The sequence below is a fragment of the Mugil cephalus genome, chromosome 22, assembly GCF_022458985.1.
Source record: "Mugil cephalus isolate CIBA_MC_2020 chromosome 22, CIBA_Mcephalus_1.1, whole genome shotgun sequence".
In the NCBI taxonomy this organism is placed as follows: Eukaryota; Metazoa; Chordata; class Actinopteri; order Mugiliformes; family Mugilidae; genus Mugil; species Mugil cephalus.
This window is the reverse complement of record NC_061791.1, coordinates 9,211,144-9,238,226: the sequence shown is the minus strand read 5'-3', so window position 1 is coordinate 9,238,226 and position 27,083 is coordinate 9,211,144. Positions and strand designations below refer to the sequence as shown.

Sequence of the window (27,083 nt, the reverse complement as noted above, 5' to 3'; positions counted from 1 at the left end):
AGTTGATCTCAAGAGGTTGCTCAAGACACTTTTTTTTTAGTGATCTCAATTCTAAGCAAAAAAAAAAAAAAAATTATTCACGTGATTCACATTTTTTCCAGGATCATGAAAATGAGCCAATATTACATGTTTGTACTAACTACCCCCTAACGCTACCTCTACTTAACAGCTTCAGGCCTCCTTCTCCATCTAAACAAATCAAATTGACAGCTTTCGATCAGTAAAGATGAGTCACATAGGGCAACGATTAACTAAGGAGGTGCGGAGATACAATCATTTGTAAGATTCATCTCCTGTGAGATTTCAGCTAAAGTTTCAGGCGCCGTCGTTGAAAGTGAACCAAGAAAGTGGCAGTAGCTTAAATGAGCTTAAGGCCTAACGCCAGGTGTGAACGCACACACACAAAGCTGGCCAGTTGTGATCCAACCACTCGGCACATTTTAATTCCAGGTGTGAGCAGGGCCTAAAAATGTGACTGTCAAGAAGCAGTTATCAAGCTCGTTAGGTTGACAATGGTTTTTATCTTCGGTACAACTCTGTGTTGAATAAAATAATGGTTAGGCCTGAGAGAAAAAAAAGAGAGAAAGATTAATTAAATTAGAGAGAAAAGGGGTAGAGGTGGAGAGAAAGACAAGGCTAAAGAAAAAAAGAGGTGTTCTTATTTTTCCTTCCCCTGGACTCCTTTACATCTCTCTCTAATTGTCAGGAATGCTGACCTCAGCTCACGTGTTTCTGCGCCAACTCTCTCCTTCTCACTTAATCTAATCATCACACCATTATTTCTCCTCCTCCTCCTCCTCTTCTCTAATACTTCCCTTCCTCTCTATCCATCCTTTGTACAGCTCTCCTGTAACCCGCCGACAATGGACAGAATGAGAAACAAATGAACGCGGAGCGAAGTGAGTGGGGGGGGGGGGAACTGCTGAGTCACACTCAGATGTAAATCATTTCATTGTGATAAGGCTCCGGGGAACATTAGATTAGATTATTGTTTCGACTTTTCTCTCCAGTGGGGAAAGAAGAACCTTTGCAGATGCCTGTTCAATTACCGACGATGAAAAATTGCTGAGTCATGACTGGCCAGGACTATTTCATCACGATAAGAAATTAGATTATTTCCCCACATTTCTCTATCAAGAAAAGAAAACTGTTGATAAGTGGAAAATTACAAATGATAATGAAACGGGTGTGAGTGGAGTGCTATGGGGAATTATTTTATTGTGAGAAGCCTCAGTGGGGTAATAAATTAGATCAGAGACACATTTTTTCACTTGCCAGTAACAAGACAGGTCATGATAATTAAAAAGCGAGAGGAGAAGGAATAAAATTCCTTTCACTTGGAAGAGAAACCTTCCAGAAATGGAAAATACTGAAGAAGATTTTAGTTCACAGATGAATTGAATAGAACTTTAAATCAGGATATAATTATTTTAGAGGCTTTCAGTGGCTGAAGGTGAAAAATTAAGTAAATATTTTAAATGTGTAGTGGATTTTTCTGAGTGTCTTAAATATAATTTAAGACTCTTGTGGGTTTAAACATACTCACCCCCAAACTCTACGCATACTGCACCCACCCAGGTGTGGAGCAAGGCCACATCCATACATCTCTAACCTGTAAATGTTAAACACATGTGTCTCCTCCTTTTTGGACAGATGGTGGTCTACCCCTCACCTCCTCCTCCTGCCGTCTCCATTTCAAGAAATATTACAATCGTTTCAACTGTTTCGTGTGTTCACTCGCCTCCTCACATCTTTGCTCTCTGCTTTTAGTCCCTGTCTCTTCATAATGTTGCGGAAGGAAATAAAACTTACTAGTAGTGAAGAGGAAGCAGACTGTGAGAATGTTTGGGGGGGAAAAGAGTGGAGAGAGATGAGGTCAGCTTGATCTACAGCCTCTTGTAGCTGCAGGCCAAAGGTCAACATGCAGGAAAAGCTGTCAGGGACACAGATATTATTTAACACACACAGGTGTGGTTTTATGTATGTTGTATAAGCACCGCAAATACAAATCTTCTTTCACTCGTATTCACCCATTTACTCTTTTGGTTTTACTGCTTTTGTCCAAAAAACAGCCCTAAAAGCAAGTCAACTCCCATAGACCTCTATGTTAAAATGCACAACTTGACAGCAGAAATAGATATGTTATACACTATACGTAAGCGAACAAAAACTGTTTTATTCGCTGTAGCTAATTTTCCTTGTTAACGACAACCATATTTGGCTATTTTTGAGGTAGCCAGGAGTTAGAGTCAGGCTCCAAAACTTTAAAGCTGTTCTTAAGGAATCCTATGGGGATAACACGGAGGTTTTGTCAGTGGTCGGTAGCAACGTCACCCTACAAACAGCACTACTTATTTCACTTCACTGATTCAAATGCAGCCTCTTCTCATCAAAGGGAGACACAAAATTAGGCTATTTAGATGTAGTATTACCACATTTTTTTCAGAGAACTAAATGCTTATCAATCCAGGCATAACATTATGACCACTAATGGGTAAAGTAAATGACATTGACCATCTCATTACAATTCAGTGTTCTACTGGGAAACGTTTGAACCTGGCATTCATGTGGATGTTATTGTTATTAAATGACCTGGCAATCCACCCAGGGTTTTTTATTGGTTTGGCTTCAAAATGAAAAGGAATACGGCGTCGACCTGCTAATTTACACAATTTCATATTTTGTCACTGGACCGTCTGTCAGACTGTGTCACTGTAGAAGCTCCAGGGCTGCGAGCAGCTCAAAAACAGAGTAATGTTTTGGTCTACTCCCATAAGAGGCCGATCTCTGAAGGGCAGATTTTTATCCATTTTTTCAATCAAGCAAATGCTTTTGCTTTTCAATCAAGCACATAAGTGAACTAGCCCTATGTCATGTTTGGGAAATCGCTCAGGGGAACTGGGCATGCAAGGCTGTGTTCATATACAGCTTGTATAGTGATATGCCACACTTGATTGATCGAGCGTACTGGCAAGACCGTGAGATCCGCTCTGCATCCAAGGAGAAGAGGAGATTTGGCGGCAGATATCAGGCACTGTGCAGAACACATCTCACAACAGGAGGTCAGACCAGGACTGCTGGCAATGTGAAAGCACACCAAAGGCGGGTCGACCCAAGTCTGAAAATCTTGTGTCAACCCGGTATTTTCAATGTGAACGGAGTAGTAGACATGTACCACCTATCTAGACCAAACCAGGCACCCCTATGCCATAGCAATGACACTCCTTGATGGCCACAACCATCCGTAGCCTGATGCAGCCTGTCATAGACACACGAATGCTTTAAGAACAACTAAAAAAGCATGATAAAGAGCACAAGGTGATGACCTGGCCTCCAAATTCGCTAGATCCCAAACTGATCAAGTATCTGTGGGATGCACTGTGGCCATAATGGTCATAATGCTATGCCTGATTGTATACTTAAGTTCGATTCTCTGAGTTTAATCTGCTCTATAGGTATTGTACTATAGCTGTACAGCTTAGGTTATTGCGGTGACTGAACCCAAATTCAGACCAGACGGTGCGAGGCAGCATTCACCCGCTCTAAGTGTCAAAGGGCAGTCGTCACAAAACACTCAAGACAACCACATTCATCGACTCGAAAGCTGGTTTACTACTCTAAAAATACTGCTTCCTTTTCACCAAATCATTTCCGTCCCTTTTAATCTTATACTGCGTCTGTGCCTCTGTCCATCTGCCAGGTGAGTTATTGAAGCAGAAAGTATGCGTGTCCCTCAGAAGAAAAATACGACAGTAGCCTCGGCTTATTGCAAACACACGCACAGGAATACTGAGGAACTCTCGGTTGTGATCCGTCACAGAGGGACTGAAAATTATGACACTATAGAGAGTGGTGCAAAACTGCTCACACTCTCGCATGTGCAAACACACACACTCCTGGCAGCAGACAGTGGAGTCTCTGTGTTGTCAGTAACCACCTTCGAGACCCTGAGGTGTCATAAACGACTTCAAATAGATCGGAGGGAGACGAGACGGAGGGATGAGGAAGGAAGAGGGAAGAGTGATGCTTGTTAAAATGACTTCATTTGACACAGCTACTCTCTAATACTCCCTGCCCCCAATTCTCTCTTAAACCGCAATTCAAACACACACAAAACCCCACCTCGCTGAATCCCTTTGAGCTGCTTACAGCCATTGAGTGGATTTTTGGCAATATTCAACAGCTGGAGATCTTTTGCCACAGAAGCCTTGTTCCATTGTATCTATTCAAGAGTTTTGGAGTGTGGAAGAAAAATCTTTTATTGTCGTCTAACCACAGTTTAGCTTCAATCTGGGGGAAGGAAAAGTGAACAGAAAGCTCTCTACTATGTGCTTGATTGTCATTTATTGTGTGCCATTATAGCGCCTGTGTGTGTAGGACTGGCGGTCGCATTGCTACGTGAGTTCGGGACTTTAACAGACTGCTCCATGCGTTTGGGGATCTTACTCTCTGTATGGGCACAGTTTGGAGACTGTCACAAGAAGGAGGAAGGTGATTGGAATACAGGTATATATGGAAATGGAAACCATGAGTTTAAGATGAGGAAGAAAACACAAAATGCCTGGTGTTCAAGAGGTGATCTCAATGGTATGTTGTGAGAACCTCGTCGCTAGCCCACAAGGCTAACAGTTTAGCATGTCTCTGAAACGACCGAAGGCTATCCACCTTCGTTATTTCTGAAAAAGTAAGCAAATATGTCCAATCTTGTTAACTCTGACCTCACCAAAAATATTCTCTCACAGTGTTTTGTCCACCACAACATGAAGTGAGCTACAACCAGCCTCCACTATCTAGGTGTACTAGCACCGCATAAACGCCTCACTGCTTTATAAATGTTTTAAAGTTCATAAAAGTAATCCCACATATGGAGAGTGTAGTGAAGAAGAACTCCCAGTAGGCTCGTCCACTAAGGGGTTGGCTATTTCACTAGACCTGTGAGAACTTTAAATGTGTGTGTCTGTCTCTAACTGTGTGTGTGTGTGTGTGAATAGACCTCTATGTGGAACCACAGAGGCATTTGGTCATGTTTATATCCTTGTTTTCGGTCTGGGTGAGTGTGTACATATCGGTGTGCGCTTTTATGTGCTTGGACTCCGTTAACACACAGCCATGCCAGTGAAGTGACGTGTTCAGATTTTGTGTGTGTGTGTATCTGTGGGCAAGAACGGTTACATAAACACAAACTGAGAAGAAAGTGTCGTCCCGGGAGATTTGTTGAGGATCAGAGCCGTGTATGTGTGCGTGTGTGGCGAGTGTAGGAGTGGTAGGTTAATCCTAAATTTACTCTGCATGGTTGGAGGGCTGTGGTCACATCTGGACTCAGTTTCTCTCAGCCCCTCTTGTTTTCTTTCCTCCCCTCATCACTGCCACCTCACCTGTGCTCCCCCTGCAGTTATTTACCCCTTTCCAAATTTGGTTCCTGCATTCCACCATTCCATCTTTATTTGCCGTGTTCACGTCACTTCGCCACCTGGGGCGTCACTTGGGTGTACGCTACTAGTCAAAAGTTTGGACACACTTTCTCATTGAACTGAATGAGAAAACGGTTGACCGGTAGTACGTGCTGAATGTAAAAAGCTTGATTTATAATCTGCAATGCATCACAATGGCTACTATTTAGCTTTTATACTAATGCCTGGTATGTTAGCATTGTTCTGCTAAAGTGCTACTTGTGGTTCATCAACTTTGTTGAGTTACTTCTATGACTAGATGTGTGGGATAGGAGTGGGTGATACGGGGAATTTTGTTATCGATGCGATACGAAGTAAATACAGGGCAAGTATCACCGATACTGATACTTTGTACTTGTAATGTCATGGTCATTGAATAACTTCGTAACTTTGCCTTCAGTTAGTTGATTATGATAAAACACAGGGTAAATATTTGACTAATTACAACATAAAACAATTTATAGTGCTAAATAAGAAAAAGGAACAATGTAACATAAATATAAATATAAAAATGTTAACAACACAACAACAATGGAATATACAGTCAGTAACAAGTAAGTTGAGCAAAAAAGTAAACAAAAGCAGAGGGAAATGTTGGCTCATTCATTTTCCACAAAAGAAGTGTTTCTGCATCCCGTGTAGTTGTCTTCTCCTCCAAGTAGCGATGCATTTCAATAACGGCATCAGTATCAGCTGTGCGATGCTGCTGTGATCAGTATCAGTATCAAACTCGATATCCCACCTTTTACTACAGATGGAGAAGCTCCTGACGCTCACATGAACCCTGTGATGATTGCTGGACGTACAGAAGACAAACTGTAACTAAAGTATCGATCTCATCGCGCTTGTATCGATGCGATACCGATACCAACACCAATACTATCCTTGGTATCGATACTATTGATATTTAGATCGATAGGTCCAGCCCTAGTATAGGAAAGATGTTGGGTTAAAGAGCATCTTTCTGCACTGCACCGCACCTATAGCTTAGATACCGTACTTACTCTAATAGTGGCCAGGGCCTGTCAATTTACTCAGCCGACTAGAATACCCAGCCGTTATAGAGACCCGATTATATACCGGCCAATATTAGAGGTGTTGCTTTAATATGTTTAGTCTCACCTGCTGTTTGAGCTGTTGCACCAGACTATCTTTCTCCCTCTTCAGAGCTGCCACTTCTTCCTGGGTTTTCTTCTTCTTGGACGAGGAGAGCTCCAGCAGGGCGATGTTGGCGTCTTTCTCGCTTATGGCTGCCAGCAGTGCCTCTTGCCTGGACAGAAAACAGTTACACATTTGAATATTCATTTTTTTTTTTTTTTTTTACACAATGTTTTCATTCTCTTTTTTACTGAACTCAATTCACAGTGCACAAAACAATATTTTCCAGGTGTTTAGGTAGACGTCTCACGCTGCCTTCCACTAAAAAAGAACTTGGGTTCTGTTCTGGAACAGTGGAACCAAAAAAACAGAGAGAATGGTCCTGCAGGGTTCTGGAATTCCGCTTGCGGTGCAAACAGCAAAATGACTAAACTGCGTCATTCTCTTCCCTAAAGTTGAAGCTATCTGTGGATTATCCGGAGCAACGTTGGACACAAGATGTTCTTGCAAAATCTTTAAATGTCATTTTATAATTTTATGAGCACCACAGAAGAAATTCCAGTAATCTCTCTTGCCGTTGGGGCGGATGCAGAAATGGTACAGATGGATTCTCTTAAAATCTGGACAAATAAAACCTTAACTATCCGCATGGCTGGATACCAATTTGGGTGAACCAAACCTTTGATTTGATGGTGAACCCATGGCATGTCAACAACAAGAGGGAACTCGTCTCAACTAAAGCACCATTTAGTGATTTAAGAGGTAAAAATGTGTTTTGCATAAAAACACGGGGCTCCCTGATGGTGAGCATGACGCACACCATGTAATCAAAATGCTCCCAGTATGATTATGGTGGTGACCTTTGTCACTTACTTTGCCAGCTTTTTTCTCCTCTACTATGGACCAAGCAAAATAGCCAAAAGTTTCTCTTTAAAAAAAGATTCTGGCACCTAAACATTGCATGTTTTGCTTTGTTGCTTCTGCAGGAACAATTACAAAGTAACAAATACATGCTGACGATGAACAACGTTGCTAATGGGGATGCTCATTCATATCCAAAGAGTGGATTTTGTGACTTAAGACCAACAAATTGGCCCCACTGTTTCCCTTTAAAGTTATTTTTCTCCCTATATGACTCATTGGTATGGAGTCCTCTCACTCTCTCTTCTCAACTACTCTCTAGGCTGTGTCTCCCGCCGTCTTGTCTCAATCTATCTCTTCTCCTGGCCAGATGGTCAGGATGACAGATAGATAGCATTCCATGTGGTCGGGAAGCAACAAGCTGCATCCCGTTCATTGCAGCGGCCCTAGCTCGGGCTGAGACGCTTCCAAGGACACCCAAGGTTGAGAATTCTCAGAATTATTACGGTTTTATAGCGGAAATTTCCACAATTGCCACAAGGCTCGGAGACCGGCCACACACAATCGCACATAAACAATAAAGATCCGAACTCGCATGTAAAAATACTCATATTCCCTCCTAAATGTTACCTCTGTAATGCGTGTTGTATTTTTGTAGTGAGGTCATATGCCGCATACGACTTTCAAAACGAAAAAGCCGAAAGATCCCAACATTAAAGCCAACTATGAAGACCTTGGCCGGTAGTGAGGTTTGGAACAGATTATCTGTTAATATGAGGTATGTGCAGATCCAATCTCATCCTCTTGAACTCCTTGCACCCCTAGTTAGTATCAAACACATTTAATAATTAGTTTTTTGTGCTTTTACAAGCCAGACAAAGCAACGGTTTTAGGTTTAAAAATGAAAAATTCTAAAAAATTTCAAAACTGAAGTCAGTGCTCTCAGTCAACATGTAACAACGGAGCAACTTCAATTGGTTATGGCCTTGTCCAAGCATCTCTAAAGCCCCAGGCCTTGTGTGATGTTGGTCAATACTAGCAACAGCAGCTCAAACCAAAACCAGATACCACAGGGTACCTTCAGAGGTCTTGTAGAGTCCATCCCTGGGCAGGTCAGAGCTTTTTTTTCTTGGCACCACACTAAACACCAGCAGCATATTTGGCATGTGGTCATATTCTTTCTGCTCATTACTGCATACATATAAATACCCAGACATACAATTATCCTCATGCGCCCAGAAATCCACACTGATGCAGACAGAGGTATATCTCATCGACATTTTTTACATTCCGCTTCCGTTCACGTTTTCACTTTGCTCAACACACAATTACACCGCACTTCCTCCGCACACAGAGATACAGCGGTGCAGCGAGGAATGCAGTGATGAGAGCGTCTAAATGAAGACAGATTATATGTTTGGACTGTGTGAAGACCCATAGATTCTTTGGTCAACCTCAGCGACCAAACTGTCAGTGTACAAATGTCCCATCATGCATCTGAACTGCAGCCATCCTGTCAGGAGCGAGGCCCGAGTGTGCTCGGACTGGACACCTTCAGTTCTAGAGATTGATGCCCGGCTCCGTCCACGACCACGATGCTTTGATTTATTGCTAGAATCGATGTTTTTGTTTGCTATAGTAGAAAGAAAAAGTGTCTCTGAGGTTCTGGATGCATAAAAAAGTGCCAGGTTATTAGAAATTATTAGTCTTCCTCTTCATTCGTGTTGTTTAGTTTTATACTTTTAAATAATTTTTATAGCAATATGAGGCTTTCTCAATCCTTTCTTCCACACTGCAACACACTGGAACATTGTCACAGGCTTTCCCTTTTCATTCTTTCTACACAAACACACCACACATACAGTGACTTGCACGCACACGCGCACACACAGAGAGGCTAATGGAACATTACTCTTGTTAAAGCTAACAGTGCGTCTAGTTTTATACCATATCTGAGAGTTACCTGCCAGCACATGGCGCTTATAAACCCCTGGTGATAAAATGATATTTATTCCAGATGCACTCGTCTCACTCTGGGCCCTCTCTGTGCCTCACCCTTCATCTCCGCCTGACACACACACATATATACACACAAACACTTGAAACACTCTGCGCTCGGCCTTGTCAGCTCGCAAAGCTAAACACATGCTTATGACAAGTGCTGGTTGTGGCTACTGCTACTGTTGCTATGGAATCGTTAAAAAAGCGCTTCAAGTGCAGCACTCTTTTTTTGCTAAGTCTTTAGACGATTCGACTGTCAGAGGGCACTTAAAACATAGTACGCTCTCAGAGCTGCTGCCAGTGTGTCCTTACCGCTGAAAATAACAAAGACAATGGAGCCAGCACCATGAAGAAGAAAAGGTTCCCAGTGGATACGCAGCCTCAGATCTGTAACTCTCCTTTCAAGTCTTTCCTTTCTGCAGCAATATGAAGAACAAAGTGCGATAAAACAAGGTCTGCTAACAGTAAGCGAAGAATAATGGCTTATTCAAGAGGTTTGCTCACATACTCCTATACTTCTTTATTTCAGAAACAGCCTTTGTCTTGAACATCTTGATTTCAGACAACACAGCTCAGAAACTACTTATTTTTGTGTGTACTTGTGTAATTGTACATCACCTCTTAAGAGTTCACCCTATACTCTGCCTGTTCAGCTACGGTATCTAATTTCAGCTTCCATGCAGACCACCACCACCACCACCTCCACCACCAGCCCAGCACCAGCAGCCTCCCTGGTGGTCTAGTGGTTAGGATTCGGCGCTCTCACCGCCGCGGCCCGGGTTCGATTCCCGGTCAGGGAACTTCTTATTATGTTATGTCTCTGGCTGTACCTGATTTTATATTATGTGACATTCAGATTTTGTCTTGACATGATAACTATGCATGCTGCTTTCTTCGAGTCACAAAATGATTCTGTTGGAAGTGGTGGAGACCACCACTTAAATGTGGACAAGAGTAACTAGGATCTCACAAACTGTGTTTGTGACAGTAAATCCCAAGCTTAGGCTAAGTGACAACAATCAGTAATATGTCTTTTTTTCACACCTGTGTATCAAAAATCAATAGCTTTGTACGTTGTAGTTGACCCTTGGTTTCCTTTCTGAGTAGTCTGGTGACCAGCAGCCATATGGCTCCCACCCTTTTTCCACTTTACTATATTACTAAGTAACATAGGAATATACCAAGTTACTTCCTCCAGGGATCAACAACGTGATTCTCATTCTGAAACTGCTGCTTCACACAATAACAATGAGGAGGCCCATTCTCATAGACACAGTCTGCTAACTAGTAATCGTGATACTTTTGCGGTCGCATTCAGATCACTAGACATGACCTAAGGAGTCCCTGGTGGTCTAGTGGCTAGGATCCGGCGCTCTCACCACCACGGCCCGGATTAGATTCCCAGTCAGGGAAATTCTTATTGCATGCATGGAGCATGCATACAATTAAATACAAAAAATCACCGGTGAAGAAGCATGAATCACTTTCTAGTTGAGTGTCTTTTTCAAACGCGTAAAAAAACAGAGGCCCATGTTCACGACAGACACTTCTAATAATACAACCAGTGGCTCGAAACTGTCAAAATCCCAAAAGAAAAAAGACCAGATAGTTGCAAATTCACTAAAATTGAAGCTACTCCTAACTGTAGCTGAGCCACTCACTACAATGTGTTTAGTCTGAATGTAGCACTACTTTCCAGTGAATTCACAAGTTTTAAATATTTGGTTATTGCTCATACTGACCTATAAATCGACGTAAACTGCAGTCAGCGTTACGCTCTCACTGGTTTTAATCACAGCGTAAAGGTCCCGGGTTCTAACCTGACGGCCGGCTCGGGTCTTTCTACGTTCAACCTATGTCAGCTGTGTCTTCCTCCACATACACATGCATGTTTGGTTAATATGAGTATGAATGGTGACCCTCTACAGGGTAACTCAGATGCGTTTCCAATTGCAATCAGCAGAGGTCATTGATGATAAACCTTATTCAACGTGCAAATTAATGACAGTATGTGGTAAAAACCTTCTCCTGATTACACTCGATAAATCAGACATTTTCTTAAAGAGTATTATTTAGGCAAATTTTCAAGTCTGAAATGGGGTTTTCATTCATAGATGTGTCATGGTTATGGTTTGAATTAAAAAGGTTAGGAAAAGTTCTGTTATATTTTAGTATTACTCAGAAAATAGTCGATCCATTCATTTAAATAAATTATCGAAAAAAAAATTAAAAGATTAATTCTGTTCTTTGGATGAATGCAGGAAAATGTAATATACAGTGCTGTTACATTATTATTATTATTATTATTTTGCATCCCACAACTACATTCCTGCATAAAAATGCCATTTCTTGTAACAGCTGATCAGTCGTCTGCAGCAGGTTGGAGGAATTCACACACACATGTCAAGAGTACCTCATGACATGTATATTAAGTAATGGTGCCTTTTTTCTTTGTGTGTCATGAGGTGAACACAGGGCAGTAGTACGATGCTATTTTCATAATGCGGTTCGTGTGCAGTAAAAAGAAAAGAAGTACGAGCCAGCCAGGAGTCGAACCTAGAATCTTCTGATCCGTAGTCAGACGCGTTATCCATTGCGCCACTGGCCCGCCGTGGCAGCTGGCTGCTGCTGTCGAGATGAATAGATGCGTTCATGCCCATCCCCCACATTTTTTGCACTCCAGTGAAAAGTGTGCTCTGAGAGCAATTGCAGCATGCAAGCATGCACAAGAGAGGAGCCGGCTTTTGGATGCAATTTAAGTTTAAGACCTTACCACACTACCACACAGAGCCACACTGTGCATCACAAACCTCAACCCTGCGGATGAATTTCTGATAAGAGTCATAGCACAGACGCCAGAAAACACAACTTGACATTAGCGTACACCAGCAGAAACTGTTCAGAAATGAGATGTGCATCAAATGCGCGTTTGACTGATCATTTCCGGTATTTATGTCACATGGGTTTCGCCACCGTCGAGCCCCTTCAGGAAACCAGCAGCAGTTTCCTGAGTCTATTTACTTAGAGCAGCAAGAACTATGGCTGAGAGTACGTCGAATGGTCCATGTCATTAACATCATCATTATTTATCGCAAGATGGCAAATTCTCACCATGAGGATTGTTGTCTATATCTATATATTGTTATGTGTTGTGACTCTCACTCACCATTTGTTTGTGTTAATTACTGGTAATAAGCTCCTACAGAGCCCCCAAACATGTACCCTACAGTATTAGACAATGTGTATTCAATATTAATCTCCACATCCTGTTTAATATCAAACATTTTGAATTTCTGCTAAGACTGGCAAAATATTTATATATTCAGCAACATTAGTTTATCGCAGGATTAAGCATCTGGCTTTTGTGGTGAGCTGAAAATTGATGTATTCATCCTATCGAGCTAGAACAATAACCTCGAGGAGACGGCAGCAGTTTACTCTGTGGAAGATATTCTGCCGTGGGACTAGAACAGCTCAGGACTGCTCAGCATCCTCTACGACGAGTGACCCAGTGAATAATCTATCACTGCGTTATTATTAAAAAAAAAAAAAACACCCAAGCTTTGTGTTTGCACAATACATCAACTACTGTGACATATCGCACCAGCTGCAGTGGTCTGGGTCAACCGGCTGCTGTCGTTTTTGTAATGTCCTTTCCTGTTAATGTTGCTCCGTTATAGCATCATCATCACTTCTGGCGCTCACTCCGAAGACAGGAAGCGCACACCATTTCACACGATTAGCGCGCTGTGCGATGCTTCATCGTTGGTGTGTAAGCATCTTTGACGCTGCTTCCCGTTTTCCACTGAGCGTTAGTGCTGGATTGTTAGGAACCCTCTCTTTGTGACCTGAGCATGACTGGGTCGGGGTTTTATCCCATTTTCTGCACCAGCTGACGATATGAATTCACTTTCTGTCCATTAGGAAACACAAAACTGGCCATAGGCTGAATTTTTTCCACAGCCCGTAATGCCAGCGTGCAGTAAAGCAGTCGCGAGCTAGATTTATGTGAATATTTCACAGCTTATTCGGAAATGAACGAGTTTCCACTCTCGTCGCCGCGTTCTGCTTCTGCCTCACCTATCCTCTATCAGCGTCTCTCCCACCCACCCGCCCGCTCTTCACTTCCCTTCCGCCTCACTTCCCCCCGTCCTTCGCCACCCGTCGTATCTCTCCACCTCTTCTCCCTCGCCGCCCGCGGAGACGACGGCAGGAATTCTTTCCGTTGTTCGGCGGTCGTGTGCCATGATGTCATCGCCGCGGCGACGGGGCAGACAGTAAGCAGATATACACAAACGCACCAGGCACCTGACCCCCGGCCCCAACACACACACATGCAGCCGCGCACACACACGGGGGGGCTCTCTCCTTCCTAAGACCACTTAAGGCCCCTCGTTTTATCAGAAACACTAATGCCTGGTCTTAGATCACTCACATATTTCTACACACACACACACACCGACGCGGCTTCCCGTGTACGCTGCGCTATCTCTTTCATACTCTTGCCCTTTACTGCTATCTACAGTGTGTGTGCATTTAAGAGACAGCTGTATGTGTGCTTATAAGGACGCACTTATGCTTTGTGTGTTCGTGTTCGCAGGTTGTCTGCGCGTATCCAAAGCTTTACTCCATGTATTTATGAGTGAAGTGTGGGATTGTGCGAGTCCCCGCGTAAAGTGGACCCGGCCCGGTGTGACACTGGCCAGTCTCTGTCTAAGACAAACACAGAGCTATTTTAGAAATAATCCCCTTTCTCTGCTCTCTGTTTCCGACCGAACAAAACAGCTCCCCATTGTTTTCTGTGACACTGTCTGCTCCGGTTACACAAGAGGCTGCTTGTAGGACGCCAGAGTTTACCCCCTTAACCCCTGTAGTACATGGTGCGTGTCAAACCCGACCTCATTTCTGCGAAGGGAGGCTCTCCGCTGCACGCTGTGCTTCAGAGAACCATATTCAGGACTTTTTAATGATATCTAGCCTTTGAGAAATGTTTTTCCCCCAAAAACCCGCCCCACCCTCTATGACTAATTTTGAGAAACGAGTACGTTTTTCGAGATAAATCAGCAAATTCATTTGGCTGGCGACAGAGGATTTAGAAAAATGTGATAATTATACTACACTATAATCACTATAACCATCAGTGCTATGTGATTTGTCTTTCCTTAAACAAATTCAGACTGAACGGGTTTCAAACACAGTAAAATTAAGCGTATCAAGGGTTTTCCAGGCCAAGTTCCAGTGTGTTGTGCTGTGAGATTTGTGCAAAACAGCACTAAATTGCTGAAAAACAACCGAGACAATTACAAATCAACTTATGCACTATATAGTAACTGTACGTTAAAATAAATTTGACTGTTTTTGCTACTAAAATAGCAAATTTGGATGAGGAAAGAAGAGAAAGATCAACTGGAAAATTCTGTATAAAAGTTGTATTTTAGACAGAGGAGAGAGCAAATTGAAGAAACCTGTAATAGGAACAAAAAGGATTCCTCCTCTTTCATTTCTTCCTTTTCACTTTGTTGCCATGATTTTCCACTTGTTTTTGTCAATTTTCCCCGATAAGAAGGGACCAAACACGCAAAATCTCCTCAGTTTGCACAAATGTCCTGGCACCGATGGTCTAAAACTCAAACTGGTCCTTACAGAGATAGCTCTACAAGAACACACACACAAATTTATATGGCTTATATATCGTTGTGAGGACATTGATTCACATAAACCATTCCCTAGCCACTTACCATAACCATCTCAATTAAGTGCCTCACTCTAACCCTAACCCTAACCCAGTTGAAACCTTAACCCGTGGTGGAAATTGTCTCTGCAAAAACTAAAATAGAACTCTGGACACATAATAATCACACAAACCTGAAAGGTTTAAAGTATTTGAGTACATGTTATTTCAATAGGAGACCACTACAACACCTCAACACACAAAGTAGCGGGGTGGATCTCAAAGGTACCACAAAAAACCTCTGTCTCTTGTAGCGTTCACAAAGACAGAGGTTATCACACGACTGGCTTCCCACAGCTAAGAATACATGTCATGACCATAACTAAACCACATTCCTGTCACACAGAAATAGGAAAAGGTCTCCTTTTATGACGCCACCTAGTCAGTGTCTCTTTTCCCGTCTAAGACACTCCAGTAAATCACCAAGAAGGGGATAATAATAACCTGAACAGAAACACTATCTATGTTGTTCAAAATAACACAGTAAGAAGAACAAACAGCAAACTATTTACTTTGAATTAATGATCAAATAGTAACTTCACGTCCACGTACAGTAAAACCGAGTCTTAAGTACGAAACAGCCTTGTAAAGACGTGAGGGTCGTCCAATATGTCCCCACTTTGCACAAACAGTTAAGTTTAACCCTCAGGCCTCCTTTTAATTTACCATCCTCTTGTAACCTTAGCGGAATAAAACGCCCAGGTCCAAAAACTGCGAGAATATCTTAATGGATTAATATTGTTTTCCGACTTTTTTCTGCATGAATCTCTTAAACCACTTCAGCACTTTACAAAAATGGCACCTTTAAATGCCAGTTGGATTACTTGAAGTCACTGTTGTTTTTACGAAAAAAAAAAAAAAAGAAAAGCATGAAAAATTAGCTATTTTCCATAAAACGAATGTTTTAACACAGCCAAGATGGCAGCCAAATGAAGAGGAAAATTTTTCCCAAATGGACGAAAACGTCCCTAAGGTTCCCTGAGCTGACTTCCTCTCAGACACACACAGTCCTTACACACACACACTCCGGTTTATAACCCTACAAGAGAAAACCCCAACGCAATGAATACACACATCAGAGCGAGTTTTATGAAACATTCGTTATAGGCGGTTTGCCATGTGTGCGGCATCAAAGCGAAGACAGCCAACAAAGCCCTCGGTTTATCGTAAACTATTTACTGAGGCTCCCTCCTGCAAAAAAAAAAAAAAAAAAAAAGCTTCACTTCACTAGATTATAGCAGAGGTTGTTAGAGAAAATGATCGACACCTACCACAGTGGTTACGTGCATTCAAAACTTTTGAAATTGCTCTCGAGGGCAACATTAAAACACATCAAAAGGATAATAATGGCATGTTGAAAAGGGCGGTATAATGATGAAATGATTATCAGGAATTACAGTCAAAAAATCGGCGCTTTTATTCGGCGCCAAAATCCAAAATGTGTTTAGTGATTTTGGAAACTTTAGTTGTTTATCAAGACCATAAAAAAGCACGCAGTCTGGAAAAAGAAACTGTTTTGCATAGTGTCAGTGCAGCAGCCATGTCCTGATTTGGTTAGAAAGAGTTTGTTTTTTATCTTGGACTGACGCTGCTGTGATTAAAGTAGCCCGACGTATAATAAGACACTGAGAACAGCAGGATTCTGGGCGAGATTTTCTGTGTCTTAAGCTATAATGGAAGTGGGTCAGAGACACTGGACATGAATGATTTAGTGCGGAGAGAGAAGATGGGACGAGAGATCATCAGAAGGAAGTGTTAGAGAAATAGGTTAAAGCTGGCGCATAGGATAAGTGTGTGTGTATGTTTGAGAGGGAGAGAAAAGCTCCCCTCAAGGAGCTGTTGTACATCAGAGAGGCTTAAAAAAAAAAAAAAAAAAGACGGCGAGAAGGCTTACGCACTCACACACACTCCACACAGAGAAAAAGGCATTGACAGGGAAGGGAATAAAATAACTGGAGGATTTGGAGGGAAAACAAATCAAAGAGACGTGAACGGGGAGCGGGAGGGAAGGAGTAGCGGGGGAGACGGAGGTCGAGAGACAAAGGCGGTAAGAGGAGAAGAGAGAGCGGAGGGCAGGTGGGACTGTTGCATGACAGAATGAGGATCTGTTCTTGACACATTTCCCCTTCTTCTCGCTTCCCTTTTTTCTCTCCCGAAAAACTTCTCTCCCGCTCCCTCACCTCTTTCTTTTCGCCCGTCGCTCAGACGCACACGTTCGAAAACACACACTGTGACTAATAAGAAAAAGTGTAAAAATGCATTATCCATGGTCCGCGGGAGTTTGCTCTTTCCCTGGGACCACACACACCCACACACACACACACACGCACACACACACACACACAATAAGGAGTGTGACTAAAGATGCAGCTTTGTCCTCACTGTGGTTCTTCACAGCAAATCCATTTCTACGCTTTGCTATTGAGACCAAGACATCTGCTTACAATCTGTCAACATGCACTCTCTCCTGTAACACTAACCAGCGGTAGTAATGGACACCTGTGAATCCCAAACGTTCACTTTAAAGCGTACCATATATTCAATTGACGACACAAGAGGAAATATTTCTGCTGAAGTGTAAATATTCTCTATCATACAGCACCACTATACGCTGCACAGGGAGGAAACCAGCTTTGGTTAAAATGTATTTTAAAAAAAACATACATATCATATTTTCACTTATGAGGGATCAAGTAAGCCATATAAAATCCTATCATATCTTACACTGGAACACATTTTCTGTCGTATATTATAAGCTCAAGCCCATGAAAGCCCCTTACAAGTAACTGTATGCATGCCTATGACTCATTTGCCATAAATCACCTACACGTACTTTGCTAGTGACCGTTTTTCTAAAATGATGCCAAGTTCCCAGTGTGGGTGTTTGAAGTGTAGAAGGTTAGAGCAGCTGAATTTGTGCATTGTGCTTTTTTTTTTTAATTTTCACAAGTGAATACTGTGTAATTGTTAATGAAGGAAATCGATATCTTGTCATAAACAGATAGCTTAAAGCACATACAATGTAAAGCCTCATACAAGTGACTTTACATTTTGTCCATTAAACCATGGTGCTGTTTTTTGTGTGTGTGTATTACTGTAGTTACAGGGGATCAGTATCATATCGTATCATATCGCATCGTACATTGTTTCATATCGTATTGTTGTATTGTACATTCATATTGTATCACATCGTATCGCATCGCATGATATCGTATCGTACATGGCTTTGTATCGTATCGTACCGTATCGTATTGTATCGTATCGCTTCATGTCATTTCCTTTTGTACGTGTCTTTGTAGTGTATCAAATTGTACATGGCTTCATATTGTATCACATGGCTTTGTATCGTATCGTATCGTTTCATGTTGTTTCCCTTTGTACATGGCTTTGTATCATATCGTACATGGCTTCATATTGTATCACGTCACATTGTATCCTGAATGGCTTTTTATCGTACCATATTGCTTCGTACATGGCTTCGTATCGTATCGTATTGTTCATGCCTTTGTATCGTATTGTGTCATAAATGGCTTTAAATTCACAATATGTGAATCAGTTAGTGGACTCTGAAAACCAAACTGTACTAGTGAAATGTGTCAGTATTTAGTTTGTCAAGACAAAAACAACATGTAGTGTAATGAAAAATCACTTTTTTTTTATATAAAGACCTATTTTTTTTTTTTACTCAAAAGACTAAAAACATGACATTGTGTTTTACAGCTGAAAGTATGGTCCATTTTTTTTTCTATTTCCACTGTTTCATTTAATTTATCTTTCATTCAGATTTACTGTGCGTGTCCACTGACTGTGAGCCAACTTTCCCATTAAGGAGGGAAAAGTCTTAAAAGGGAAATGGCATCCTTGTATTGTACTTATGCATTAATTTATAATCGTGATTATATCTTTGACGTCAGAGCCATCGGGCTATAATTCTTTCAATTTAATCTCTCCATCTGATGTCTCTATAGCACGGCATTTCTCTTTCTTTTCAGAATATGTTAAACAAGCCAGTCACATGTCTCCTCTGTTCTCCTCCGCCCGCTCGCCTACTACAGTTTTATTATTTTCAGAATAGAAATGTAATTGTCTGGCGCGTACAACATACAATCAGAGGCTTTGAGAGAGATGCATGTTTTGTTTTCTACTTTTTTTTTTCATATGTTTTTCCCTCTTCATCGCTCCCTCTCCCTCTTTAATTGCTGTTTAATGATCTGTTTGATGGCCTGGCACGCGCAACCTGTAATCAGCTGAAGAAAACAGGCGAGTTTAAGTTCTGCTGCATCCTTTTTTCCTTTATCTGTTTTTTTTCTCTCTTCCCTTATTTCTGTTGGTTCTGATCTCGCTTCTGACTTTTGTACTTGCCGACTGCACTTCTTTCAGTTACCACTGTTTTACTAATTCAAACTTGAGCGGTGTAGGACATCGGCAGTAAACATGCAAAGATTGTCCACAAAATAATGCAATGATGATACGCACACCGAAGCGTCTGCACCATGAAAGGAAACTCGCTGGTTTGCAAGAAAACCCTGTTATTTAAATACTATAACTTCTAGCTGCATTTCATCTTTTATTAGCCGTTTTTTTTTTTTTTTTTTGACTGATTCAGTTCTGTTCCTCACTCTCCCACAAGGGAGGAGGAGAAAATCAAAAGAGGAAGAGTAACAGAGTAAAAGACTAAAGGGCAAGAGATGCGAATGCAGAGAGGGTGAAAAAATATGGAGAGAAGAAAGCGAGACCAAAAAAAAAAAAAAAGTGAGGTGCCCTGATTTGAGGTTGTAAGACTAAATGTCAAAACAACATGGCCCTTTTTTGTCATACTAAGCTCTCAACATGTCACACACACACACACACACACACACAACAAACTTGCACTGGCACACTGCGTTTGTGGATTAATCTCATTGCTGTCTGAGGGGATCAAAGCGCTTGTCTTTGGGTTTTGGTGTGCTGCCATAAGCATGTGTACATGCATTTGTGTGGGAGGATGTATTTTTATGCATGTGTGTGTGTGTGTGTGCGTGTGTGTGGGCATACATCTCCAAGCATTCCTCTGAGAGTGAAAGCTTCTAAGCGTTCGCGCTGTCTCGCCTGGTTTTGTTAGTGTATGTGTGTGTGTGGGGGCTTATTTCGCATTTTTTCCAAAGGCAACATGTATTTCTATTGTTAGTTATGGGACGGCTGATGTGTGTGCGCCTGTGTGTGCCTTTTGTGAGTGTACGTTAGTGATGGCTGTAAAATCAGAGATGACATCTATTGACGGAGCCGCTGAAAAATAGGATCTTTGACAACACACGGTTACACACATCATTGATTATTTCAGCATGTAGTGACAACAGTGAAGGCAGACGGGGAGATGGTGAGAAGTACAGGCTGCCAGACAGAAATCAGGAAATAATGACAATCTCAGACAGAGGCAGGTTGGAAAATAGAGAGGCGGAAAAGGAATGGGGAAGGAAGGTAGGGAAGGAGGAGGAGGACACGACAGTTAAAAGAGTGAAGGAGGAGAGTGGCATGAACGATGGGAGGGATGGCGGAAGCGGCGCAGGGAGAGGGTTAGAAGGAGATAAAACAGAAAACAGCGCAGTTAAGGGGGAATAAACTGAATTTATAGCATTCACCTTGAAGAATCGGCCAAGGTTCTCACCGCAGGAGAACGAAGACAGCGAAGCAGCTTAGTGTGTGTCTGCAGACTTTCTTTATAGTCTAATTGTACATGTGGCTCAACAGCATGTGTGTGTGTGTGTGTGTGTGTGTGTGTGTGTGTGTGTGTGTGTGTGTGTGTGTGTGTGTGTGTGTGTGTGTGTGTGTGCGTGTAAACAGACTTCCCGTAGTCGGGCCGCTTCAATTCCACAAAATCAATGTGTGGGAAACAAAGACGGCAGGAAAAACAGCACGAGTTACTTGTAAACACAAAACTGATTTTGGGGTTCTCGGCTTCAACTGCGATCCACAGCAGATTAACGGCCATCGCTTGGTACGTCTGCTGCCTACAAGCTTCAGATCTGATCGTTCTTTCACTTCTGTATCTTTGACTTGTTTGTTGTGCGGTCAGAGGCCATTTAAGGAGAAGGGTTAAGGTCAAAAACGTCCAGAAACATTACTGACAGACAAAACGTTTTTGTTCTTTAACGATTTGTAGAGACTCAGTGTTTTTAATCTGCAAAAACATGGTGAAATGTAGCAGTAAATGCAGAGAGACCAGGGAAAATGTGTGATTCTCACATCAAATTAAGGACAACTGGACTCGACAATGATCCATACAAACTAGTATGGATTAGCCTCAGTTTCAGTTAGTTTAAGTTCATTTCAGTTATGGTGATATGTAGCTTAATTAAACATGCTAACGCTAAGAGCTTTACTGAGAAGTAATGTTAGCCACATGTCTGTGAAGCTTCTCAGTCATCCAGGTCATTGTAATCCAAAAGGCGTTGAATTAGGGCAACTGGACTTGTAGAATTTTCTTGAAGACGTTTCTCCACTCATCCGAGTATTTAAGAAGTACCTTAAGGTGTGACTTCATCAAAAAATACAGCAAAATTAATATTACCTGACACTAAATGTGAAAGACAACACCAGGTTTCTGTGCCTGGATTCCAGCTGTTTGATGCATGCATCTATTTACTTCTCTTTTCTTTGAAAGTTGGAGATATCTGTAAAAATATATCTCTGACACACAACAGCCCTTCTCCATTTTTTTTTAATTAATTTTACAATTTAGATGCTATTAAAGCCTATGATTCCATATTCAACTGTCACTTTTGGTGGCCGTAACCATGGAGACCTCTGCTTGCTGTGACATCACCCACTACAGACAGAAGATTCTGTTCTAATATATTTAAATTTTGTGAAAGATTACTGCGTTGCATTTACAAATCTCTGAATCACCTCCAAGTGTCAGATTATCACCGCGTTCACAGCCCGAGGCGATCTCCCACACTCGACACAACTAAAAATGCCATATTTCATTTCCCAAGACAACAAAAGCAAACGTGATTCATTATTTGCCCGCTGCTTAAGGCCTTGACAATTTCCATTGCCAAGAAACTTACCAAGTGCATTGCTGCCCTGGTTCCTCCACTGCAGGGTCTTTTCATGAGATGCTTCGGTGTTTTCCTTTGTATCAAATGGCCTTTTAAGCATCATTACTGTGACAATCTCCATAACAACCTCACAAATAAACAGAAATCATGCTCTTGCCTGTTTATGTTCCAGAACATTTGCTGCAACAGATGAGTTCTGATTTTAAAGCTAATGAAACTAAGTAAAATGCATAATTCCTCTCTGTTAAAAACAAAGAAAAAGAAAGAAAAAAAAAAGACCCATAAATTAGGGAGGAGGACATCACGTAAGTGGTTATATATTCAATATGTATTGTAATTTGAAAGATTGATGGATGACCAGAGGGAGTGAAGGAGACGGAGGTAATATAATTTCTCGGAGATATCATGCAGCTTTGTTGGCCCGAGTAAGTTGTTGTTGTTGGACAGCTGTCTTTCTCGTTTTCTCGTCTTTGCTTCCTCGCCTTCTCTCCCGGCCAAAATCAACATTTCTGCTTCTCTTTCTTTCATTTTATTATCCTCCGACTGCCCCCCTCCAAAACAAAAAAAAAAAAGATTTATAATTCTTGCCCTGACCTCTTTGCTCTCTTGTCTTCTCCTCGTTTTGTCCACTCTACGTTCTGGTCCTCTATTTCTTTTGTGAGTTTATATTTTTTCACCTGACAGTCTTCACTTTTTTTTTCTTCTTTTTTTTTTTTTTAACACCCTTTGCTTCTGAGCCTTCCTCTAAAAGCCTGCTCTGACATCAAAACTAAAGTGCTAGTGATACCCACAGTGAGAGTGTGGCACTTTTAAGGTCTCGTATCATACCCCCTCTTTAACAAGCTGACGTGAGGGTCACATGTGTCCAGGGTGTTGCATTTCAATTTTTTCGGCTAAAAATACCATAATGTTGTCACACCAGTGGTTTCAGCCAAACAGGCTGAAACTTGTGCAACTGCCACCCCTCACCCCCAAAAAACAGAAACTACGGGAAAATTAGAGGAGGAAGATCTTTTTTCATCATGCACTTTGAGAAAAGATCAAAATTTCGACTTTTTTCTCCATGTGTAGCTAATGGCTACACATGGGCGTAGCCATTAGCCTTTAGCCGCTGCCACACGTAGCCCGGCTAGCTCAGTCGGTAGAGCATGAGACTCTTAATCTCAGGGTCGTGGGTTCGAGCCCCACGTTGGGCGACAGTTTTCCTCCACTTAAGGCCACCTGACCTCCTAAAGACTTTCTAGGTAACACTTGCACAGTCTGACAGTATATGGATGCAGGTTTCTGCAACCTGCTCCTCGCATCTCCCTTTTCCTGCTACAAACAAAATAACAAAACTGAATATTAATGGCCAAAACGACAACAGAAGACCGAGAGAGTAGAACAGCAATGGAGAGATCTGTGCTGAATGACAGTGAAGCATCAACGCGCAGACCTAAAAAGGGCTTTAATTCATCCAGATTTGGATTCAGACTTGACATCCTGCTGTTGCACACACACACCGTCAGCACATTCCTCCAGCTGGCTGCCACACATGCACACAAATACACCTGCGTGGCCCGAAAAATGCGCAAACACGGGACGACACAAGAAGAAGAAAAGGGAGCATGTGCATATTTAATGTGGATCACATTAGGAAGAAAGAAAGTAAGTCACATGTTGGATCCCTGCAGGGCAAATGTGTGTGGATGTGTTTGGTAGCACGCAATCAATATGCCGTCTCTCTCTGAATGTCAGCAGAGGAGACACACAACCAGCAGGTGAAAACTATAGCACACAGACGGAAAAATACTGTCACAACTACATTACAGCGTGTGTGTGTGAAGGAAAAAGAGAAAACAAGAGAAGATGAGACAGAATGTCAGTCTGTGGGTTCCTTCGGCTGCATTCGGTATATATTTCTTCATGGGAGGGAGTGTGTGTGTGCACGCTAAGATATTCTACGTCTGTCCAAGAAACCTCTGCAACATGTTGTATCATATATCACGTCTTACAGCAACATTAAACCGTACACCGACGTAAAACCGGGCAGCAAATCAGGCATCAGGCCCCCCCCTTTGGAATTACTGCGGCCCGCGTGTGCAGAGACAGTTTCATGTGCATTACAGCGAGATATATGAACACGCAGGGTCCGGCCACCTTAAACATCTCGTGTTTTACGTGTGGGAGAAAGCCAGAGAAGAATGACGTATTCGCCGACCGAACCCTAATGTCTTGTGAAAAATACGAGCGGTGGCGTCACGGACATAACTCAGAGCAAGACAGTCAGCAGCTACCTGAAACATCCACATTTTCCATTGAGAGACATATTTTTTCATTAAATTGTCAAACGGTGACATGAGTCTCTGAAGGTGATTACCAGGAAATGCCACGAGGGGGATTTACAGTGTGTTTTGGGAAAGTTTTTTTTTTTTTCTATCAGCCAAAGAATTGGTCAAGTGAACATAGAAATAAAATAGAAATGACAGAGTTGCTCAAAAGTGGTTCATGTATGAGGCGGGAGTCAAACCAAAGACCCGTCATTAGGAACTGAGGAGCTCTGATCACTGGTCAACAACCTCCTCGCAAAAAAGGGACGCCCAACGTGGGGCTCGAACCCACGACCCTGAGATTAAGAGTCTCATGCTCTACCGACTGAGCTAGCCGGGCACGCCACACTGTGGAACAGGCGTACCTAATAAAGTGGCAAGTGAGTGTAGATCATCTGTCCTTGCAGCTTTTAACTTGTGTACCTAAAGCTGGTCTCTAATGATCAGATTGACTCTTTATGCAACTTCTGAACAGTTCCTTAGAGACTAACCCTTTTGTAGACTCTTTCTACCCTCCAACTCCTCTAGTTTGCACGTGCCTTCTTTGCGTTTCTTTCTTTTGTTGTTTATAGACAGACTGCAATACCAACTCCTGCAACTGTCAGGGGTCACCGACACGCAGGTGTATGTGGACCAGATGTGTCAGAATCGATGAGAGAAAGCAACACCGAAATGAACGTCAGAGCTGTTGTGTTAAAAGCTGGCGTGATGAGTGCAAAACACAGAAGGAGAATCTATTTGAAATCACACGATGAGTGAATTATTTCCAGATATTTGTCACGTAAAAGAAACGCTGCGGCGTGTGAATCTGCCACGGAAACACCAGAGGCGATCGGCAGAGTAAATATTTGGCTTGCGTGGACGACGTATGGTCTGCGCCTGGAAACACACGGTTCAGGATAGACGTCGGAGCAGAAGAGGTCCGGTGCTTAATATTGATGGCGTCCACAATATATTTATACATCCAGCTGGGAGGAGAGTGAATTTAAATCACAGGCTCAAAAAATACCTTCAAGAGTGGTCAGAGTGTGTGTGTGTGTGTGTGTGTGTGTGTGTGTGTGTGTGTGTGTGACTCTCTGTTGTTGTGTGTTTCTGTATGTACACGAAAAGCATATGTGTGTCTATTCTTGCCTGTGACTGTTACATAAATATTCATTGTAAAGCCAGTAGGTTCATAAAAGGAAGCTTGGACACGTCTTGACATCGATAAATCAGTCATGGCATGCTCGCACATGTGCGCACAAATTCACCAACGAAAACAAGGCGGCGCATTCTGAGGCGCTGAGGCCTGTAATAATCACATGGGTCGTTACCGGGGTGATAAAACGCCAAATAACTTTGCTCACCTGGACTGTGGACGGACAAACACGCGCGCACACAGTCCCCCTCTCCCTCAAAACCCAAAATAATGCTAGAAAACTCGCAGGGAAAGTAAATCACGGCGCATGCTCTCGTTTCCCATGATGCCACAATAAAAGACGGTCCCGCAGCGTGTTTAAACAGACGGCACATTCAAACACGGACGTTCTCCTCGGCTTCCATTTCAGCCCTAAGAGCTGTTCCACTAAATTAGGCCTCGTTGCAGGGTCTCAGCGAGGATGTAAAATACACAGAATCATCCGACCGCTCGACTCCTCTTAGCGGCACTTCAGATACAAAACCGTCCATTAAAGTTACATTAAAATACACGCCGAGTTGCGATGTGTGCGCCTGCGAAATGCGTGTGTGGGTGCCTGTGAATGTAATCAATCACACGGAGAGCAGGACGGTGGTACATGGTTATTGCATTAACATGGCACTCGGCTCAAAAGCGCAGAGAGGAACAGGGGGGAGAAGATAAAAGGGAATGAGACGGGAGAGTTAATGAGGTGTCGGGTGAAGATCGCGTCAATGAGACAAGTCGCCACCTTCTTAAACACTGAAGCAACATGGGAAACCGCTCCACACGTCGAGTTATCGAAGGCTGCATGAAAAAGAGACTTTTCTGACAGTGCATCCGAGCAGTTAAGTGGCTGATGGCTATTCAAGAGAATACTCAACCAGCATGACACTCAGGCCATAAAGCTTGAAGGACAGCAATGAAAGGTTTATAGTTTGTTGGTTTGCCAAGGATTCCCAATAGTTACAATGGTCTTTTAAAAGCAAAGCAATTTCATGGAAGAAAGAAGTACCAAAATACAAACTATAGCCACAATAAAATCTCAAAACACTGTGTTCGGAGCCCTGGGATAGACTGACGACCTGTCAAACATGCACCAAACTTCTCACCCAATGCGAGCTTGGAAAGGCTCTACGGATGGATGTTGAGAATGTTCTTGTCATACCGGATTTCCTCTAATAGTGGCTCAGGCCTTTATGTACTCAGCTGCCCAAAACACACGGCCATTATTGGAGGTATTCTTTTTATTAGAGGGAGGCTATGTTTCATACGTACCAGTACAGTATATTTGCTCCTACTATTTACTCTGCTATTTTTTTCTTCACTTTAGCAGGTACACCATGCATGCAACAACAATGGGCAGGACTAATAAGCACTTAAGCACGGGTGGTCAGAAAAGACGAACGACCGAAACTGCACCATTGTATCTGTTGG

General features: G+C 42.3%; 1 protein-coding gene and 4 non-coding genes across 17 annotated transcripts in view; 2 read left to right on the top strand and 3 right to left on the bottom strand.

Annotated features, from left to right (window-relative positions):
* Window positions 1-27,083, bottom strand: part of LOC124999776 (ELKS/Rab6-interacting/CAST family member 1-like) — a 129,000-nt gene that overhangs the window by 27,809 nt on the left and 74,108 nt on the right. For all 13 annotated transcript variants that reach the window (XR_007111227.1, XR_007111228.1, XR_007111229.1 and 10 more), the window contains one exon: window positions 6,573-6,720. Coding sequence is in view for 10 of the 13 variants with exons in the window: in XM_047574798.1 (XP_047430754.1) it covers window positions 6,573-6,720 (148 nt within the window). In the remaining 3 variants the exon portion in view is untranslated. The remainder of the gene's footprint in view (window positions 1-6,572; window positions 6,721-27,083) is intronic.
* Window positions 10,139-10,210, top strand: trnae-cuc. The gene has a single exon. It is a non-coding gene; the product is annotated as a tRNA-Glu (tRNA).
* On the bottom strand, window positions 11,946-12,018 carry trnar-acg. The gene has a single exon. It is a non-coding gene; the product is annotated as a tRNA-Arg (tRNA).
* Window positions 23,305-23,377, top strand: trnak-cuu. The gene has a single exon. It is a non-coding gene; the product is annotated as a tRNA-Lys (tRNA).
* trnak-cuu lies at window positions 24,758-24,830 on the bottom strand. The gene has a single exon. It is a non-coding gene; the product is annotated as a tRNA-Lys (tRNA).